The 23,343-nt window shown below is 38.5% G+C and overlaps 1 protein-coding gene across 1 annotated transcript in view; it reads left to right on the forward strand.

Annotated features, from left to right (window-relative positions):
* The window catches only part of LOC122146138 (citramalyl-CoA lyase, mitochondrial-like), a 43,800-nt gene that overhangs the window by 13,341 nt on the left and 7,116 nt on the right, over positions 1-23,343 (forward strand). The window contains exon 2 of the mRNA XM_042763859.1: positions 17,508-17,685. Within this exon, the coding sequence (XP_042619793.1) occupies positions 17,508-17,685 (178 nt within the window). The remainder of the gene's footprint in view (positions 1-17,507; positions 17,686-23,343) is intronic.

The following is a 23,343-nucleotide window of genomic DNA, read 5'->3' on the forward strand; positions in this document are numbered from 1 at the left end:
AATACGCTCTATGCCTGGTTATATTTTTTTCCCAGGCTTATGTAGCTCTCACAGATGAAGGTAAAGTCAGGCAAAGAAGAGGTAAAAACATGTCCTTGACTCGCCCCCTTAGCTTTATTGTAGTCCTACAGCAGTGCATAAAGCCAGACAGCATTCCTCTACATCCACGGAAGGAAGTCATGAGGCCTGGGATTTTGGAAAGCTTCTATCCCTTACAAGTCTAAATTGAAACCAGTTCGCTACTCCTCCTTAACTCGGTTTAAGGAGGCACAGATGGACTTCATTAGTCACTCAGTAGTAAGGGCTCAGTTATAACTCGAGCGGTGAATACTTTTTAAATTTGATTTGTGTATTTAATGTGCGGGGTGATGCATTTGTGTCTATTTTTGGAGTCCTGTCAAAGCACAAACAAGAAGATAAAAGTTATCAACTGACGCCACGCCTAGGCGAGCTGTTTTGAAAATGCCAACATTATCCAAACAAAATAGCGTGTGTTTAGTGCCATCCTGCCTTACCTGGGTGTCAGTCTGCTGAAGTTTCCATCATTAGTGCACCGATGTGCCGCCTGTACAGGAAAGCTTCTGAAATATCACATGGAACCTTTTCAAATAATTTCCTCTGAGTGATGTCAGCTGGAGGTGAAAAGGCTGGACTCCAGTACAAGTTCAAGATGCTCTGGGCATTGCAAATTCACCCCAGTCAATGCTAATTTATAAAGTTTGTTCTCCTTCCAAGACACCGTGCTCTCTCAGCTCATGTACCTGCTCTAAATGTGTGATGTGTATTTTCAGTATTGATGTGTATCAGGTGGCAAAAATGTTGACCAGGTGGAGCAGGAAAGGAAGGGTGGTGGTTGGATGCGGCCCATGGCCAAGCACAAAAGCTTCCATTCCTCCCACCCTCCCCCTTTCATCATACTGATTATCCAGATTTTATTCAGCGAGATGTGAGAATTAATTTTGCTGAGCTTATCAGCGAATAAACTGACTGCCAGGAACATGGGATAACTAATTAAACTAAAAGTATCAGTTACTAATTTATATACACTTTTTCCTGGAGCAAACTATTCTGTTTTTGAAATCCACTAATTAATCCTAACAAGTATATTGTGTTGTATGACATTGATACATCTAAAATATATCATCAAGCATTTTTAAAGCTAGAGTCAAGTCACTCTTTAGAAAGAGTTGTTAATGAAGCTACTAATAAAAAGTACATTGAGGCTCTTTAAGGAGAAATAGCTTAATAATCATTTAACTATGAGAAACTTTCATTTTAACTAACAGAAAGAGTTTGTGCCAGTATTTCTCTGGCACAAAAACATTGCGGCTTTCAGTGAAATGGCATTCCACTGACAGCAATTTGCAGAGTCAAAACCACCTGACATTATTTGGCTGAGAGCTGTGATATTAGTAAAATGATCTTTCGGATTGCTCATATCAAAGACCTGGTATGAAATAAACAAATCACTGATTCATTTGAAGTCCACATGAAATGAAAATTAACCTTGTATGTATTTTGTAAATGCATGCTTTAGATATTATAATGAATAATTAATCCATGCATGTACTTCATTTTATGCTTGTTTTTTTTTATTTTTATGTTTGTAAATACTGCTATTAGCCCTGTTTTTGATTTAGTTGTATGAAATAAAGTTTTATAGTTTTATTAGTGTAAATATGTTGGATGGTTAATGATCTTTCAAATATTAGCTAGATTTTGTGAGTAGTGTATAGTGTCACTAACTGTAGTAGCATATGTTTTTTTACAAGCTTGATTGTAGCTTAGTAGATAAGCTTGTCATATATTGTAGGCTAACCATCACTACATGCATATTATTATATTTAGTCTTTTTTTGTTTTTTTAATATAGTTGGTAACATTGAATGAAAAAGATTGACCATTATTTAGTGAGACAAACTCAATCTGTTGCACACCACTTAGCTTTTTGGTGTTAGCGCTAATCTGTTGACCATCTCTTTAAAATAGTTGTTTAACTGTATGCCTTTCTCCTTAGGATGCAGGGTTGTTTATCTCCCCTGCCCCCTTTGCTTACACACTGATGTAGGCCTTCTGGATTTACTGTGGCGTTTCTACAGATGCTGTGAAGTTTGCTGTCTGCAGAGTCGAGGCGCCTGCTCTGCCATTTGCATCCACCTGGCAGTTTAGTAAATTCATTAGCCGGAGGCAAGAAAACAAACACGCTGCCCTTTCCACCCTCCCACCTCCACTCTGCCTTTCCACGTTCGCTCTTTTTATTCCCTGCTACCCTCCGCTCTGCATTTGTATTCCAGATTCCACGAGATTCTGTATGTTAATACTGTATTCAGTGGTATGGAATGTTGGATTATAGCCATAGCCTTTAGTCATGTTTCCACTGTTACGCTAATTAAACCAAACCCTGTATTTACTTTCGAGAAACGCACAGCAGCATGTCTGTTGAGCATATTGAGCAGAAATTTTGTATCGTAAATGCATTTAAATAAGCCCTCAGTTTTGAGAAGTTACATTGCTCATAATGATTCTTGCTGTGGCCGTCCGATGTAATATATTCAGCATACCGTACAGACCGCAAATCTGCAGATCGCAGCGGCTCTGTTTCAGAGCGTTTCCCAACAGGGCAACGCTGGATTCCTGACCCCACATTGGGCCAGGTGCCATATATCGTGGTTCTGGAACTTACTTGCTCAGCTCCTCCTTCTGCGCTGCGCTGGGTGAAAATGTGGCAGCTATAAACATTGGTTATATGAATTTGCTTGAATGATTGAGTAAAATAAGTTTTTAGCTGTGCATTATCACCATAGACCACAATTCAGACCCAGTAGTCTGATCCGTGGGGTTTGTCATTTGATTGTTGGGTAATACTCGATCAGAACGAGCCAAGCATCATTAAGAGCCTGAAGCCTGAACCGAAGAACCTCGTTTTTTTTGCCTGCTTGAGATGGACCGCAAGGACCAAAGCCTGTTTGAGTGAATTCTTAACTAGAATATGGTTGGATTTTAATTACTGTCCTCACAAGGTCTTGTGTGTGAGTGGAGGTGGGCGGCCTCGGTGGATTTGGTGACTTGTGTTGTGGAGCAGAAGTAGGTTGGGCTTCAGGAAAGTGTGTCAGAAGCAATCGGGTCTAAGCCAGTATTAATTAAAGGATCTGGACTGGGCTGAAGGGAGGGGGGTGTTCTGTCACATCACTGCTGGGTCACACACAACACACACGCGTGCGCGTGCACGCACAGACCACAACAGCCTCAAAAACACATTATTCTTTATTTACTTAGAGATTTTTCTATTAACACTTTAAGAACCACATTTTATTATGAACTAGAACTATATCTCAAGTGTTTTCCCCCATTTCATCCAGACGTGTCACCAGTAACACTTACACATTTGTGCTGGTATCTGGCTTGATACAGAGCTCTAGCCAAACGTCAGTCATGCGTGCAGCATTTGAATGGCCGTCCTGTTGATATTAGCTGTTTAGATGCTATTAGTGCAGGTCTGGTGGAAACATTCATGCCTGAGAGAGTCTGAATCCTGCATAAAATCTAATAGTTCTGTAAATGCTCATGGTTCTTGACAGGTTTTACTGACCCAGGGTCAGCACGAGTGTCACAGTCTCTTTGTTAAGTAATGGCAGTGCCCGTTTCTGTGTCTTTTCTGGGTTCAGGGTATTGTAGAGGAAAGGGGGACACCCATGAAAGAGGCACCTCTCATTTGTTCCATGTCTAACCACCAACTCAAGCATGTATGAGTTTATCAGGGCAATTTGTGCCCTGGGAAATGTGATTCAAAACATTGGTCTCCTTTTCCTTTCCGTAAACACGTGTAATTTTATAAAAATCAGTCATGATTTCCCAAGTTTTTAAAAGCACACACAGGAGATGCTACAGAAATACATGCAATACCATGTCCTACCACTTGAGGGCGAGGTAAACTAATCAGGCTTTTGTTGAGCAGCTTTAGAGGAAGTGTTTTGGATCGCAAAAGAGTAAACTGTCCTTTACTATGGATGGGCAATTCCACTCATTTGATTTTAGACCCAGTACTTTTTAAATAGGCAAATATTAAAATCAGTACTTATACCTGAAAAAAAAAAGTTTGTGATTTCTATGGATAAAGTGAGTAATTATAGTAATTTAGCTTATTTCAATAGGCAATATTAACATTTGAATTTGCATAAACAAATTTTTATATCCTAACTTGCTTTTCATTTATTAACAGCAATTTTTATTCACTTTGAAGCATGATACATGTTCATTTCAATGGTAAATAAAAGTCATTAATTACTTAAATGTTCAATATAGAACTGAATATATGTCATACAGTATATATGTAAATATTACAATAAAAAATAAAAATCAATATTTCCATTTGCTGTCTGACATTACCATGCAGAAATGAACTGAATTCAAAGTCATTCCCGTGCCATTTGTTTGGGCTGGGCATGTACTGTACAAAACCCAAATGCCCATCATATACTGTACCTCAGCTCATGGGAAAATCTTACTTGGGTCTTTCTCTGTCTATGCATTCTCACTGTTTGTTCTGTGTTCAGTTGTTCTGTTCAAAGAGACACATGGGCTGCCTTCATATCCACAAAGCTGGAGACAGAGTCTTTCTGACCCGTACCCTCCCTGCGCTGGGCCTCAGCCACCTGTGGTGAAGCTAGACCATCCATCTTTCCCTTGCACACACACACACACACACACACACACACACACACACACACACACACATACACACACACACACACACACACACACACACACACACACACACACACACACACACACACACACGCGCACACACATATGCTGCAACGGGCTGTGTCTTGTAGTCATTGCATTAGCATCCTGAAGTCTTAATGTAAACGTTAAAGTAATAGTATCTCAAAAATAAAAATTATTTGTATGACTTTCTACCTTTCATGGAGCAAATGTAGAAAATATAAAAATCTTCACGCTGTTCTTGTCCTTTCAGTGAAGTCAGACGGTGTCGGGGTGCTCAAAAAGAACAAGACATGTATGCCACGTTTTGCTAAAGATCTGTGGCTCTCAAATAACTTTTGTGCATATTGATGTTCCATACTTGATACATTAAGCTTTAGTGCCAATGACCAAAAATTATTAATTATCACAAGTCTTATAATAATTATAGCAAATTTAAATGTGCATGCATATATAGTGAATCACAATTTCAGGTTTTCTCTCTCATAAAACAAACAGAAGATTTGGAATATGGTGAGTGAGTTGCTTTTTTTGGTGTTTTATTGTGCTTTTCATTTTATGGAAAAGAGCAGCATGAACATTCTTCAAAATATCTTATGTATCGACCAAAGAAGTTGACAAGAGCAGTGAAATAAAATAGAATATAAAATAAAATCCTTTTTGTTATCAGTCAGGACTTTCAAAGCACCTTTTTATAACACATATTTGATATTATTTGTTTCAAAAAGTACTACATTTAAATTCTTAGAAAAGATATGTTGAAAAATTGGAATATAAAAAAAAACAATTTCTGTTGTTTCTATTCTACAGAAGTCATGATATGTCCGTCTGGAGTTTATGTGTGTGTGAAGGGTGCAGATTGTCAGATGGCAAGTGTTACGCCGTGTTTAAGAGCCAATCTCTGGCACCAGCCTGCTCATCACTGCAGGTCGCAGTCCGCTGGGCTTTAGTCAGGTAGGCCCTCCATAGAGAGATGACTACAAAGGGCTCAGATCTGTCCATATGGCAGAGGGACAGAGTGAGGCGTGCGTTTGAGGTGCTTTGGAGTGCAGCCAGAAGAGTTGAGCGTGGCGTCGAGAGTAGAGGTATGACAAAGCAATGCCTGTCTGGGGCTGAGTGAGAGTCTGTGTGCGTGTGTGTGTGTGTGTGTGTGTGTGTGTGTTTGTTTCCTTTGACATGACATATAGGTTAGATTTGTTTAGCCACCTGTGTGTGGGTGCATGCAAGAGTGTGTGGGTGCATGTTGCATTCTTATATTCACACACCTGCATATTTTTAATGCACTCTGGATAAGTGAATGGACACTTTGGAGTTTAACTTAACTCCGAAACTGAAGTTAAAGTGTTTATTTAGTCAAAAACTGATAATTGCATTTGGGTAATTTAAGTCTTTATGATCTTTAGAGTGTTATTTTCTAAGGTGATAAATTAAACCAGTTGTAGTAAAGTTCTTAAGCAAAGAGCTGCCTCTCAATGTTTTGCCGTATTACACTTTTTACACATTTGACATATTTACAATTTGACACTGAAGAACCATTTTTTGTCATGGTGAAGTATGTCCACACTGCTAACATTTCTAAACACATCATCTGAGGAGAGCTAACTAAACGTCACTGTTTCTGTAAATGATTTTAGTCGTATTTCTGAATATCGGTGGCCAAAATTTTTATGCATCATTTGCAAAAATGATAGACTTCCTTTGAAGGAGGGATCAGAGTTATATCTAGAGTCTGGAATATCATAGATACTGACAGTAGCTGTGTCTGAAATTTAACACTTTGCTAACAGAATGCCGAAAAAGTAGTATGTCCAAATTCATAGTATTCAAAAAATAGTAGGCGAAAAGTACACAGATGACCTACTACATCTGCTGAAATACTATCCCATGAGGTCACAGGAGAGGATTTGTGACTGGCAGTGAAGTGACACACCTGATGCTGGTCGGCCACATGACAGTAACAACATGGCGGATGTAGTGCATCCAAAATTCATCCATACTACCCATATTCATACTATATAGAGTGTTATAACAGTTGCGAAGTAAGTTCAAATTCAAATTTTGTACCTACAAATGGAATATGCAGTTTTGGACACACCAAGTGTATGATTGTTTATTTGGTCTAGGTGATTACCTAGCAACCTTACAAAACCCTATAACCCACATAGAAAGACCCTATCAACCATCAACAATGCCTTAGCATAGAGAGTCTTGCACAAATTTTCTGAAGAAAATGTAAAAATGTCACTTTTTATAGTCATTTTTGGTTCTCCAAGTCATGTATTTCATCTAATGTCTTTTGTAGTTCATTTGAGTGTGTGGGAGTGAGAAAGAGAGTGTCAGGCATGCAGAGCTTCTGGCAGCAACTCGTCAATCTTAGCACTGCTGCTTAAAACAAACGCTAATCAGTCAGCCCTATCAACCTGTGGCAGTCTCTCTCTATCCCTCCCTGTGTTTAAAGAGACAGTCACACTGATCTCTTGTTCCTCCTGTCTCTTTCTCTGTCCTCCACTCACTGTTGTGCCTAGAACAATCCCAACCACACCACTCAAAACACGCTGTTTGGAAGACAATTACTACATTTGTTTGTCTCAGGAAAAGGCTGACTGTCAGTGAAATGTAGAATTACTTATGTTTGGCTCACCCCATCCAATTTTGTTTGCATTCGTCATCATTTAGAGTTTTATATTTGATACTAATAATTTTGTTTTAATATATGCTCTATATTAGGACTACTAAATGAATGACTCGAGGAGGAAAGTAAATTTACTTGTAATTTACTAATAAAAAAATAAATAAAATAAACCATATGAAGGATGGATGGAAGAATGAATGAAAACTTATAGAATGAATCAATCCAAAAAGGGAATGATTCAATCAATTTAATGAATCAATCGAAGCTGTACTACAAAAAAAAAAAAAAAAAAAATCTGCTAAATACCAGATCCATGTTTATCAAAACACATTTCAATACCACCATAAATTAATTCACAAGAGATTTTCAGGAAGCCCCTACTGAGAAACGTTCTAAAGAGAAGTATAATCGTGCTATTCAAAATAACAAAATATTGATATTATGTTAATACTGCACATAATATAATATTGTAAGCAAGCCATAGAAAAAAGCAACATACAAAAAAGTTTATTAATTTGACCAATAGCAATATTACCCCCCCCCCCCCCCCCAAACATTTCTTCAGATTTCGGGATTAATACCATTACTGTGAATATTTTTGGTCAGAATAATCATATAGTGAAAATCTGATATCATGACAGCCCTGCCTCCACCTATCGCACACTTTTTCCCTGCAGCACCTCAGTGAGCAGTCAGAGACGCTCAGCACCTCAAACAGGCCGACACCTCACAGCCCCCGCTGTCAGGTTAGTGAAAGGCCCCGATCTATTTGCATGAAATAAATAAAACCGATTGCTCATCAAGCGTGCTGCAGTGGCAAAAGGTTCCTACTCCCAGATGCAGTCTCCATCTGTGCCTCGACCACCCCACTCTGTCGCGTTACCTTTTAAATCATTTTACTTGGGCAGTACTTTTATAATAACACAATGTTTTTTTTCCTCTCTCTCTTTCATTGTCTCTCTAACTCTCTCCCTCCTCGTTCTTTTCCTTTCAACTTAAGTTGCGTCCCACTGCGAGGACACTTTATCTTAACATTGGATGCCCCTGATCACATTTGTTTGGAACTATAGGCAAGTGGATGTGGACTAATTAATAAAGTGTTGGATAATGATTGGTGAACATGGCAAAGGGCATCTCTCACCGTCGTAGCTGATGTAAAGGAAGTGGTTTATTAGCTCTTAGAGAAGAGACTGACCCACTCAACTTCTCTGTCTCTCTCTCTTTGCTCTCTGAAAACGCCCTGTCTGCCCTCTCAATTGAGGCTTGAACTGAAGGGATGGTACACGCACCCTACACACACGAGAACCCAGCAGCTCCACTGTGATTTAGAGTGCCTCAGATAATGAAGCCATATAAGCCTGTTATTTGCTGTTTTACAGCTTGTTTTATGAAGGTGAGCTGACAAGCACCGTCCATAATGGTTCCTGTCAGTTAAACTGACAGCATTACCAAGAGAAAAGAGCCCAAAGAAAATCAGCGCTCCAGAGAATAGCCGGCCTCTTTATGTGGGCTGCTGTCCTTTGATGGCCATCAGGCTGCAGGCTATCATTTTACATTTTACGCTGACTGCTATTGTCAGGAGACCATTATTGCCGCTGAACTCTGGTTAAATTCACACCTTGCCAGTAATCAATTACAGCCTTGATCCATTAATCAGCTAAAGTGAAAGGAAAAGAAAGAGCCGTGGGTAAGTTCAGTAGGCTCCTCTTGGTTGCGTGGAGCAGTCCACGCCTCAATCACCAGGACCTTTTGACTTGGAATGTGCAAGTTGGGATGTTGTCTGTCATCATCAGCCAGGGAGAAATGGTAGATCTTATTTAGATTTTTCCACTCTGTGATTTTTGCTGTAAGCATACATGATGGTATGATTAATTTTCTAGTTACAGATGCTTGCTAATGCAAGGTTTACTATAAGGGTTGTAGTTTTTGAACAAAATTCTAATCACAAGTATTAAACATCAACATATACCTTGTTTTTCAATTCAAAGAGCTTGTTGCAGTCTATTAAATTTCTAGGTGATAAAACTGGCAGCAAATCATCGCATAGTTTTTCCAGTTTTGGGTCTCTCTTTATATTAAGAGATTCTATGATTCTTTGAATCTTTGAAATATGATTCTTTCCTCAAATTGACAACAATTACATTCATGTTCTAGTTAAATTAAAGGGGTAGTTCACCTAAAAATTAAAATTCTGTCATCATTTACTCATTCTGCCACAAACCTATGTGACTTAAAGGATTTTTTGACAGTTTATGTCCGTTTGACCAGGACATTGATACATGTTTCAAAATATACAGGTTTGGCTTGACATGAGGGTGAGTAAATGATGACAGAATTTTATTCTTTAGGTGAACTATCACTTTGTTTTTCTTATCAAGTTTCAAATAAAGTTTCATTTGCATATCTTAAGTTCTAAGGACAGGCACGTGCAGAATGTTTTAAACCACGTAATGCGTATCTCAAAATTTGTTCTTTCTGAATGCATATCAGCGTTAATCTTTCAGGCTCGGCCTGTGGAGCATGCAAATGACCTGGTGCGAAGGGGAGTCGGCCATCGTTTGGAGAGATTTTATAAAAACATGTCAAACAAATCACTCCCCCTCTCCTCCTCACCGGCTTGTGTTCAGATGCTCTTAGTCTTGGAGGTGACACGATTTAACTGTAAATGAAGCCCTGCCACCCATTAAAATGGACAATGCATGCTGGTTCTGGTAAAACAATCTTTTCAGTTCCAACAAAGTGTCGGGAATAAGCAGGGGAAATGTTAGTGGAGGGCATGATAATTATAGATGAGACTTATTTATTTATGTGTGGAGTCACTGAGGCCTTTTTATCAGGACGAGATGAAGGCGATCAGCTCTTTAAGAATCGTCCACATGTTGAATAGGTGAGTGGGTGGGGATGAATGTTTCTCCAGGGGTTAAAAGCTAATTGTGTTGATGCACAAAGAGGCACTTCAAAAGTCCTGGAAAAGAACAGAGTGTGGCGTCAGGAATAGTGGCACTGTAGCAGAGCTCTTACTGTGGGAATGCATCAAAAATCGAGCTTCACCTTTTAAAGTGCCTAAAGAGAGGAGCGACTTCCTCCCTCTTATTCTGTCTCTTTGTTCCTGAATATTCCTGTCTTTCCTTAAATAAAACAAGCACCCCTATCTTTTTTTGTGTCTCCTCTTATCAGTTTCTCTGACTGTTGCTGTTTTCTTCACTTCTCTGGCTATACTTTCCTGTCAGTTTGGCGTTGTTTCTCTCCCTTGTCCTTTTTCCCTTTGGGACAATCTGTCCCCTCAGCCGTCCAGCAGTTCCTTGTGGGTTTTTGTGTGAAGTGGGGAGGGAAAAACTTCTTGTGTAGATTTTTCGGTTCTTCAGTGTGTCACTTGGCCATGAGTGCCATTGTCCAAGGCTCCTTTTCTCCATGCCCCTCTGCCGCAACGAGTTGTGTCTTTCCCTCATGATCAGCACTTTTGTTGCCTTTGTTTCTGGCTGTACCTCAGAAGTCCATCTCCCCTTTTATGTCCCTCCCATTCAAGCCGAAGGGAACAGTTGTGCTCTGTTGTGGAGATGTTCCACTGGATTTTCACCAGTGGGGTTTCCTTTCAAATCCTTCAAAGTGCTACAATGGAGCTCCAAAGCCCTGAATGGCTATTGCAGAGTGCACACTCTTAGTAGGATCCCTTATTTTGTTTTCCCGGGGTCAATAAAAATGCTAAGTTAAAAGCTAACCCTGTTGCCCTCCCCACACCCATTGCTTGCTCCCTCCTTTTGATGGACCCTACTCAGTTATTTCTAAAGAAAAATTAATGGGAACATTTTCAGTGTCGTTCCCGCTGTGGAAACTTGAAACTTTCATTTTTATGAAGTTTATTAGCGCAAACATCTGCTGAAGTTCTTTCGGGGCCGGGCAACTTTCCACAACAGGTCGGCGTTATTATTTTGCTATGGTGTGATGAATTGGATATAGATGTTCCTCATGCTGAAGGCAGTCATGAGTCTTTGGTCCAGGAAACAAAAACAGTCTGATGCTTGACAGCTGAGCCGTCTGTAGTCTGAGCCTTTGTGTGGAGAAGAATTAGAGCTTAAGGTTTGGGGTTTGTCAGCCTTTGTCTGTGTGCAGCTTTCCGAAAGAGAGAGAGTGAGCAACCCTTTTCCACAAGGATTACAGGTAGACGCGTAGGCTAGTGCACATAACTGCTATGATTTCACCCTCATTGTGCAGATTTGGGAGTAAAATCCACTGTAATGAGGCAGCGGCAAGGGGAACGATGGAGGAGCAGAGAACATGCAACTTATGGGATATTGTTGCCCGGGTCACCAGCCACCAGCTGATCCTGTTACGAGAGGATCAGGTTGGTCTGTCAGCCCAGAGAAGGACTGGAACGGGAGGGAGGTAAGGTGGCAAAAGAGAGAAGAAAGTTTCACTTTGCCTCTCTGACTATCATCAGTGCCCCACAGTTAATTTGGCCACATATTTTAGCACTGGCACCTTGTGTCTTCCGACTGGAAAACAAGGCCAATCCCATGCTGAGAAGCAGCTTTTATTGGGATTGTTTTCGCCTGGTGCCAGGAGGAGGTGGGAGGGCAAGACAAGGCCTGGAAATGGGATAAATATTGATGACTCCTTGACCGTTTATTTCTCCACCATCTTCCGAACTTATTTCATGTTTATGCATCACAGCATTGATTTGTTTTTGTTGTTTTTTTTTAACCTTCTGTTTCATCCACTCTCTCCCACCCCATTCCTAAATTTAATTTAAAAGCCCAAACACGACAGTTTCTGGAAATAGTTTGCATAATAAAAAGATGCTGATTATCGCAGAGTAGGAACACACATCTTTAATTTTGTGCATTTTAGACACAGCTACTGCTGTTGCTGCCAGACGCTGGAAATAATTGTGAAATCTGCATATTGAAAGAGCTGCATTTGACAGTGCTTATATGAGATGGGGGTGGGGGGGGGCATTGGACAACATATTTATCCATGGTGCTGTGTCCAGGGCTGTTCATGAATACATGAAACACAGGGGTTCAAAGGCTGAAATTCGATGCTGTAGCAAACAGACAAAACAGAAGAGAAATCTTTGTTCATTGTCTGGAAATGACTGTTATGTTTTTTTTAAGGGTTTTCTAAAAGGCTATTTTATTTTTGTTGCCATCATTTGATTTCACAGCCCCTTTATGGGGTTTTGAAGAAGATTTGGATTATTAGTTGTTTTGTCAGCGCAAGTTAAGATGAAATGCTGGTCTTTATCATAAAATGCAGATGCAAGTTGCATCATAGGACTGGTGCACTTATTATTTAAAATGTCACCAACATGTTTTTAGCCAGAGCGAAAGCAGTGGGCGGTTAAAACGAGTGCATTCTTAGTTTGTGCGGCTAGCTTGCAGTATCATTAGGAAAAAATATAATAGCTACTTATGTCAATGTTAAAGTCTTGCAATAAACCTTCACATCATGTCTCCTGGTAAGTTGGCATTTTGAAAATGATGGTATACGTCCCCATACATTCTCAGACCTCCTCCTTAGGGTCTAATCTCAAATTTAGAAGAGAAAAAGGAACATCTGAGATTAAATAAGAACATCTGAAAAATATTAATGATCAACATTTCTTTTTTAGATGCAACGGTGCAGTTTGGTAGGACAGTAATAGAGCTACAGCAGAGCAGAATCGATGTCCAACGAAACCACCAGAGGTTTTTGTATTCTCTCTAGGGAAGCCAGACTTACATTTAATGAGGACCAGGCCTGTCCAGAAGCATATAAAAGCAGCAAAGAGCAGAAAACCTCAGAACTCTCACCAGTAAATCCACTAACTGCTAAGCTAACCACCCTGTTATCATAGCCTTTCAAGTCCAGAAAATTGAGGACTGCAGAAATGTTGTCTACATTAGGGATTGCTGAACTTATAAAACATATATCATAGTTTAATGACAGGAAAAAATGCTGGACAGATGTAACAATAAAATGGTCCAGATTGCGTATCTCGGAAGCGCTGTACAGATCTAGCCGGGAACGCCAGCCCTCTCCAAATGGTTCCAGAGCTGCTGTAGTGCCGTAATAACATTTATTGCTTCTTGTTTTTATTGCCCATGGTCTGTGTTGCTTTTTATGTGAATTATTGTACACCTAATATTAGCCACTTGAGTTGCTCTTACGCGTATTAATTTCAGGGTTTTCTTAGCTAAGTGCAGATCCAAATGAGAAGTGGGCAAATCATGTAATCAAATAAATCACTGGGAGATAAGCTCATTTTCCTGCAGTGACTTTTGTGAATGAATTAGTGTGTTAAAAGTTGGTATAAAAATCTCATTAGCCATTGTTAAACAGGATTCCGGTTGGTTTATAATATGAGAGTTGAATGCCACAGAGTTTTATGACTTTCATAGCTCAGTAAGCCAACATTGCAAAGTGCTGCATAAGCTATTACTAATTACATCTGCAGTGTTTACATTGCTATTATATAGCATTATTACACGGCTCTGTGGAATACTTGATTCTGATCCGTCAGTCGCGACATTCCGAGGTTAGTTATCCCTTTGACTGCACCGTATCTTTTAAATGTCCTTCTAATTTGAATTTGCTGCTTGCTTGCAACTGCTGTGTTCACTGCATTCAAATATTTAAACTCAAATCAATATTTTGTGTGTAATTATTTACTTATGTGGCAAGTAGCCATGTAATAAGCGGGATAATGTACATCCAGCCGGTTGTTATTGCAGAATAACCCCCTTCAGGGTGATACAAGACCTCTCTGCTTTGCAGTGGGGATCACCCTGTCGAGGGTTATTCTGCGTTAACAACCAGCTGTATGTAAATGATCCCTTACTTAATACACCTATAAACCATGTGAAAAACATTTACTTTGCAAACATTTTATAAAAAAAAAAGACAAAATGTAATTTCTTTGTGTGATGTGGTTCATAAGAGTGTCTGTGTGAATAAGAACGAATAAAGCAGACATTTATTTCAATTTTTTTCCTTTAGTTGGTCTCTGTCAATCAGTTCCTCCACCTGAGAATTAAATTCCCAAGTCAGAATGAATTATAATACTCTGTGCTGAATAAAGACCCCTTAAAATGAAATGGATTTGAAATGTGCTAAGTGGACTTCGAACCACTGACCTAACTAATTTGAATAGGGTTTTATGTTTAAAAAATGCTTCTAGAAATTCATTGTTTATTTATTATAAAGCTAAAATCCATAAAGAAATAGTTTATGCAAAAGTGAGCATTCTGTTCATCTTCTCTCTCTACTCATTCATGCTGTTCCAAACCTGTATGACTTACTTTCTTATGCAAAACCGAATATATATAATATTAGGTCCCAAAATTAATTAATCATTAATCATTGTATGGATAAACAATACCACTTTTTTAAAAATGTAAAAATCTTCTTTTGTGGAAGGTTTGGAATGACATTAGGTGAGTGCACTATCCCTTCGACATAAATAAACTGTAAGAGGAATGAGAGCGTGAAATACACTTATTCTTCTAACATGATCATCCGTTTGTGTGAGTATTGTCATGCAACTCGTATAAAATCTTTTTTTAGAAGCCTGATGATTATGCATGTATTAATATGACCATGACATGGACGTGTGCATGTCTACAGCACATGAAGACACAGCCAGCGTCCTCCCCTGCTGCACACACATCATCACGCTCTCTCGCGTGAGAGGCCAGTCACTTGCTTTTCAAAACGCCACCCTCGGAGAACACCAAAAAACCTTTCCTGAATTTACCGACTTGTCTTTCCCTTCCCTATCTCCTTCAAACATAAAAGAGAGAGTAACAACTAAACAAAGCAAACTCCTCTTTTTCCCCGTGGCAGCTAGGTTACAGCAAAGTGAAACCCCTACTGTGTTTAAAAAGGCATAGAGAGAGAGTAGCTCTGAATGGCGTTTCTCTATAAGACCCCTTGTACCTCCGTCAAGCGATCTGCTCCCGCTCTCTTTCTGTCTCTGATAACAATCCATCAAGGAAACCCGTTTCTTCTCCCATGGAGGTTTTTTAAAAAAAAATCTGCTCCTTTATGAAATTTATGTTTTAATTACAAGTGTTATCATTTTGTAAGCCTCCTACTTACAAGATAATTTATTTATTTTTCAAGTGCTCACTTAAAATGGCTTTTTGACATTTTCACCCTGCAGCAGTATGCACTGAATGTAGAAGATGTAATTTGGATCCTCCCTCCCCTTTTGCTGTACCCATTTCTTCGCCAACCCCTTACACACTTACATGCATAATGCCCTCTACCTCCTCTGCGATCGTTCTATTCAATTTCGCTGTTTGTATTCTTTATTGCCAATCCGGGTACTGTAAGGTTTGAGGGTCTTGAGTAATAGCAAGTTCCTCCTCTCTCTCTGTCTGCATTGAGAGTGGTTTTGCATATCTCCTCCTCCTTCTTCCCCTTGTTGAGCTAGTGCCACTGACCAAATCCGAACACTATAGTATTGAGAATCCCTGCCGAGTCTCGGTGTACTTAGGCCTGCAAAGTGCTCGCAGCCATAACTACCTGAACTGATTTTAATTGCCTGGTTTAGCTGCATCATCTCAGTCGAGAATATGTTTGCTTGGTTCTTGAGGGCAATTGTAAGCGTGAAGGATTGGATTAAGTGGCTATTGAAGTGACTTTAGCTTCTTTTGACAACAAAGACTAAAAGAATACTTCACCCCTTCACTCCCTCCTTAAAGTACTATGCTACCCCCTTCTTTTTGTCAGGATGGAAAGGAATACAGTCAACTAATACGGCCCCTTCATGTGCAATCGCAAGGAACCAACAGGCAAAGACTGTTCCCGGCTGTAATTAGTTGTATGTGATAGCAATTATTTGGCGCATTTATTAACGCTAATTGTTTGAACACCCCGACATAGAAGAAAAAAAAAAAAAAAAAAAAAATTAAAACGTGTCTAAGCCATAACAGTGGTTATTAGTGTGTGTGATAAAATGTGGAAATTAAGCCATAAACGCACACCTCTATTAGCCCTGACACAGGGGAACAGAAATCTGACAGCTTCTAGAAGTCATTTACCAGAAAGATTTGTGGTCTTGTCTTAACTTTGTTGTGTCGGGGTATGTAATCTCTCCCAAGTCTCTTTCACATCACACTGGCTTGGCCCTAAATAGATTTATTCAGCTGTGCTCGCTAAGCCATTGTGAATTAGCATTAGAGAAGAAATGTTTGCTCTGATGTTGTCGGAGATAACAGCCTCAGGTCAGCAGTGGTTATCCATTAGAGGACTGAAAGGAAAACAAACCTTGTTTCTTCATTTTGTAAAGATTTGGAGGAGAAATTGAAGTTCAGGCTAAGTAGTTGAGATTAGCCAGAGGTGTTTTTTACATACATGTACGTATGCAGCCATAAAGAAAGATCAGCAAATAAATGAATGGCTACAACAGATCTATAAATTATGGTTTTGAAATACTTTTTTCAAGAAAGGTTTAAGTTTAATGACTCTAAAATGTCATCTGGTTTAACTATCAAGTAAAAAGGGGTGTTTAAATACAACATAATAAAAAGTTTTTATTTTTACCTTTATTTATTTATTTTTTTTAAATCTGTTAAGGTAATATATATATATATATATATATATATATATATATATATATATATATATATATATATATATATATATATATATATATATATATATATGGTAAAAAAAAAAATCATGAATTATTTAAACTAAAAATTACCTTGCCTTGTCGTAAAATTATCTGCTATTTTAAGATACTTATTGCCCTTGACACACAGTCATGCGGTGGTCTAGAGGTGTCCTCTCAATGATAATATTTCATGCTTAATTTTATATTTTTCCTACATGTTGGTTAAACCACATGATTTTAGGTGGCAGACAGTTTTCAAATATTAATAACAGTAATTTTTTAAAGAAATAAATAACATTATGCTATTAAGATTTCTTTTCAGGAATTTCATCCTTTTAATTAGACCTTTTTATTCATTTTGATATTTGGACAGTTGTTAGATTAAATTAAATGGAAAATAAATTAAATTAATGATATCAAAATTAAGTACAGAAATTAAAAGCATGCTCATCATAGACTAATTGTATTCAAGTGATTCTGTGTCAGTGTTTTTAATGTAAATTAATCATTGACCCATATTCATACATCATCAAATTTTAAACTTTCTCAGGGGGATAAGTCGTCTACTTTTGTCTGCGGTTACCTGGTGGCAGTTTAGCCAGCATTCCCATCATACTCCTGGCACCTCTCTAAAGTACATACCACGTTGCCGACTGCGGAAGCTGACTTCGCTGGATGTGGACTGCGCCGTTCTGGACTGTGAGGATGGAGTCGCCCTCAACAAGAAGGTACCGACCGCCCTACCATTTCATTCTTCACCCAACACCTGACTCTGTGAGACATAATCACAAAATCCTCATCATTTAAAGCTCTCTTTTAGCCAGGTGCTGATCCTTAATCACTCCAAAGAAAGCTACCTAAGCGCAATGCTTAAAACAAGCACGTTTCCGTCCCATTATATGCCAATAAAGGCAAAAATGCCCCCCTATCACATTCACTTGAAACAAGGTGCCCACTTCACACTGAGCAAACAGCAGGACTTCAGCAGATGCTGCAGGTTAAAAGCATTCTCGACCCGCCCACACAGCCAGCCAATTGGCCCTGTTTACCTCTCCATGAAATCGTGATTGGAGCAGGAGCTAAAAGGAGAACCGGTGGAAAGGAGTCCACTAACAAAGGTTTTTAAGTCATGTTAATAAAGATGATTGATATGGCCAGAGGCTATTCCTGCTTGAGTGGGAAAAACTTTGACAGACAGCCTAAATTGTGACCCCTGAAAAAAGGTGATGGATCCCAATGTTTTCCAACACCCACTAATTTCTTTATCACAACCAAGTGGGGTAAAAAGTTTTAAGAAAGTGTCCACTAAAGCTAGACTAAAGCTGGCTTACTGCTTTCATGTCTTTTGTGTTGTTTCAGAGCTTTAGTTACAACTTGATCCATCATTGACGGCCTTTAAGTGTCAAAAATAAGCTTGAAGGATAAAAACATTATGCCATTGTTACTGTGTCAGCATACTGACATATATCAACGTTAACAGTGTTGTAAAATGAGAAGTATAAAAAGATAAGATTCCTGAGCCAAAATTCAGTTCTTCTGTGGGGTTCTGCCCAGATAGGATTATTTTGTTGAGGAATATTAATGCTAGGTGATCTGAGAGGGGAGAAAATGGCATTAGAGAAGGGTCTCAGGTCCCCTTTCTGAGCTGAGCGGGTTTCTTTTCGCTAGCTCATGTTCCTGTCAGGGCTGAAAGAATTAACGCTCTCTGTAGTCTCCCTGATAAAAATGCTAATAACTCACTCACGAAAAATAACAAAGTACTTTGCGAAGAGCCTGATAATCCTATTGCTCCTCAGCTTTTTGATGGTATAAATCTGTCAAGACTAAAAGCACTTACAATCTTTCGTACAAGACGCAGTCAATTTTAAAGACCATATGTTAACTTTAAAGAGCCTGGCATGGTACAGGGAAAGCTGTGATCCATTAATTATTTGCTAGAACGCAACTGCGTAATGTAAAAATGAGTTATTAACTCAATAATAAAACACACTTCGCTCTTCTGCACCCGCTCTTTCACTTCCCACACTCTCAGCTGTTTTCCCCTTCCTGGCAATTGGAAATCCATGGGGGTTTGTGTATACCTATAGATATTTTATTTTATTTTTTATTTATCTTTTTGTGCCACTAAATGAAACTATTCCCGCAGCTCGGTTACCCTTTTATGGGTTGGTGAGGAGGATGGAAAAGGAACGCATACTGTACACATGCACAGGTTCTGAGGACTTTTTTGCATTGAGGCACTGATTTAACCAAGGTCTTCCTGTAATACGTCAGTGCTCAAACGCATTCAGATTGTGTCATTATTTCAAATTATTCAGGTTTGTATAAAATTATTCAGTTTTGTATAGCTGTACATTGATAGAATCTTAGAATTTTGAATTTTGCAATAATTTGAATTAAAATTATTACATATTTGGGCCTTGTGTTACATTTCATTGAGAAGAGAATGAAGATGGAATAGGAAATAATAACTAGAGAGATGCTAGAAATGCTAGATTCAAACTCTCATGCCCGATATAAGCACCATAGTTTAATGTACAGTAGTTGGCCAACCTGAGTGTGCTTTCTACCGTCGCGAGCGCCGCCGCCGCTGCGTATGCAAAGAGCATTTGCAGCTTTTGACTGCTGAGTGGCACTTTTACCACAAGTTATCAAACAAAGGCATCAAAGCACATTTTTTCGCAAATAGCCATCAGCTTTCACAGATGAAAATATAGTGGCCTACTTATGAAGTTATGTGCGTTTCTTAGAACGAATTCAAGCAGGATAAATGTCAAGCCAAATGAGCCTGTGCTTATATTTTCTCTAAGCTGCACAGTATTACACCATATTTTAGATTTGAAACATTTAACTTTTAACAGTGTTATATTATCGTAAAGAAATGGTGGTTTACTTTTCATCTGAGCATTAAAAGTGTATCAGGGCAAATGCTTTAGCAAAAAGGCCACAGCTCCAGCATCAAACCATTTTAATTCTAAATTGATATGCTGAGAGCCTACAGATTGGATAGTGAACTAAGTTAAAAGAATAGCTCAACCAAAAAAAAATCACATTTTCATTAATTCACCCTCATGTTGTTCCAAAACGAAATGACTTTCTTTTTTTATGTGGAACATTAAAACAAACATTTGAAAGATATTTTGAATAACATTGGAGTCCAGAAACCCCCAAATGACCCTATTGCCAAAAAAAAAAATAATAATAAATAAAAATTTCTGTTCTCAGCAGAGAACCTACAGATTTGGAACGACAAGAATGTAAATTAATGATCATTTAAGTTTTCATTTTAATTAAACTGGTGAAAGAATTGTTTATTCTGATTCTTTTAATAAAGTTTGAAATTAAATTTTGTACTAAATACTACACATTCTCTGTTCCAAAACCTACATAAGATTTAATTTAATTCAATATGGAACCTTTCCAATTTTTTTTTTTTTTTTTTGTGGATATATTTTTACCCAATATTGAGTGTAGTATGTATTTTATGCTTTTTAGAGTATTGATCTGTTTGTCTTTTTATAGTATTGTTCTGTACTGTCCTAGCAACATGCTAAGGTCAGACTGTAACTACAGAAATCAGCTGTCAGTTTAGTGTGCAGAGCACTATTCGCATGTCAAAAAGAGTTGCTGCCTAGGTTGAACATTCTGAATTAGTCCCTTATGAGTTGTTGTTGTTGTCCTTTTATAAAAACACAGTTGAATGGCATGTGTATGTTGTACATTGATAAATGAGGATGATTTCATAGAATGAAAGTGCTGAAAGTGTTTTAAATTGATGATTGGATCTTGTCTGTGTGCCATAATTATCATTGTTGTGCTTTCCCTCCCATAGCAAACCTGTGCCAATCTTTATCCTGTCCTGCCCGCTTGGTGCCATGTGGCAGACGGTTCAGACTACTCAGTGACTGCCACTGCCACTCAGGACCAAGGCTTAACTCACAGGCATACACTAGCACACACATTTTTTTTAAAAAATATCTCTCCTTACTGATAAACAGGGGTGGGAAGTCGTCCTTTTCTCTCCTCCAGCAGGGGCTGATGGCTACACCTGTCTTTTTTTCGCTCCGGGGGCAAGTTTGTTTATTTTTGTTTTTTGTGTACAGAGATGCCCTATAGAATGCAGCTCAGTTTGGGGCATTCCACTCAACAGCTCCTTTCCCCCCAGTTTTTCCATGCCCGCCTCCCCTTTCTCTCTGTGGCAGCCTCGCTCCGCACTGCCCCCCTCGCAGCTCCAATCCCTGGAAGTTTGGAACTAATGAACTGACTGCTGAGCTGCCGCCACGGAGCTTGGTCCCAAACTATACTGTACTTCACACTCGATTTATTCTCCAGATGGCAAGACTACGCAGCCCTGCCGGGAGGGGCCACCTCTTCCACTGAAGTGTGAAAGTGGACGGATGTTGTTTTCGGATCCTCTGTGATCAGCTCCGAGCTCCCTCAAACCACCCGGCCCTGTATGTAGAGAATAAATCCCCCTGCTAACAGGCACACTCGAGCTGTGATGGCTGTCTGTATGTTTGTGTGTGTGTGTGTGTGTGTGTGTGTGTGTGTGTGTGTGTGTGTGCACCCTTGTTGCTTTTGCTGAGGTGCAGTGTTGCTGGCATTGGCACTTGTGTTGTCTGATTCACTCACCTGCGGGTGGTGGTGGCTGATGCTTGGAATCATGGCAGTTATCCCTACTCTTTTTTTTTTTTCCCTTTCTCTCCCTCTTGTTCTTACTGTCTCTACACTCCTACCCCTTTTCTCCTTTAGTCAGCAGTGCTAGTGCAAAACATCTTGCTAAGCAACAGGTTCACTGTTTCTGCCCAGTCTGATGGAGATGTGTTTTCTTCTCAGAACTGATTTTGATACTTTGTATGATCCAGATCTCATGGTTTTGGGGAAGCTACTTTAAATAATAGCTTGGTTTCAAATATTTAAACTACAGTCAAGCTACATTTAAAAAAAAAAAGCTACATTACAAGCTACTACTAAAAAGTAGTTAACCAGTTTGTAGCTTTTTATTAATTTTAAAATAACATTTTAAATGTATAACCAATTCTGTAATTTTATAATTTAGTTTGAGTACTAGGAATGAAATTCGACTCAAAAATAATAACTTTTTTTAATGAGTTTTAAAAACTTGATTAAGGTGAATATTAAATGTGAACAGATTATTTGTTCAAAGTTTTGGTGTCAGGAATTTTTTTTTTTTTTTTTTTTTTTTGATCAAGTGACAGTAAAGGCATTTATAATGTTACAATCATTTTCTATTTCTATTTCTTTTGAATTTTCTATTCATCAAATAATCCTGCCAGGAGGCAGCAAACTTTTTTAACATTAATAATAATAATAATAATAATAATAATAATAATAATAATAATAATAATAATGTTTCCTGAGCACTAAACCAGCATATTAGGATGATTTTTGAAGATTCAATGTCACACTGAAGACTGGATTAATGGTTGCTGAAAATTCAGCTTTGCCATCATGTGAATAAATTACATTTAGAATGTATTCTCAAAAAGAAAATGGAGATTTTAAATTGCAATAATATTTCACAATATAACAGTTTTTTACTGTATTTTTGATCAAAAAAATGCAGCATTGGTGAACATAAGAGACTTTCAAAAGCCTTAAATTGTACCGACCCCAAAGCTTTTAACAGTAGTGTAAATCAAGCCCAGAAGAATGTCAATTATGATATTAATTGACTGTAATTGTGTGATTCTAAGAGCTCAAAAGTTTTGACTGTGTCGCAGCAGATTGTCATGTGTCTGTGTTATGTTGTCCCATTTGGTCTTTTCTTTATCAGCCCTGCTGGTGGCAGTAGATTAAATGATTTGGGGAAAAGAAAAGTCTCACATGGCTTATATTTTAACATATGCAGTCAACAGTTCATATATCAGCTGTGACTGAAAAGTCTTGCAGTAAAGCTCCATAGCAGTGGCTCCCTGTGTGATAACATTTCTTTTATCTTTTTCTCTAGTATACATTCACAAGTACAGTATGCATTTTCTGTTTGTCAGGATTGGCTTAATAATACACTATTGTTGTCTTGAATTTCAGTTTGAGCTCATCTGAAAGTGTAATACTTTGGCTTCCTGTCAACATTCCCAATTTACCATAATCTATGCAACCAACTGTTATCTGATATAGAAGCTTAAAATGCAATGCTGGCATTTTGAAGTAATCTCAGATTTTCTCTGCCATACAATGCAATAGTAATACAATGTAGTGATGTGTAGATTTATTGAGCGTTAGTCCACATCTCAAATACTGCAAAATAATAAAATTTAGCCTTTGAGATCATTTTAGCTGGGAGCTTGCCTGGTGTCTTGGTGCTCATTTGTGGCTGTTGATGTGATCATATGTCATACCAATTTCGTACCAAACCTGTATGA

The sequence above is a fragment of the Cyprinus carpio genome, chromosome A9 (assembly GCF_018340385.1).
Source record: "Cyprinus carpio isolate SPL01 chromosome A9, ASM1834038v1, whole genome shotgun sequence".
Taxonomy (NCBI): domain Eukaryota; kingdom Metazoa; phylum Chordata; class Actinopteri; order Cypriniformes; family Cyprinidae; genus Cyprinus; species Cyprinus carpio.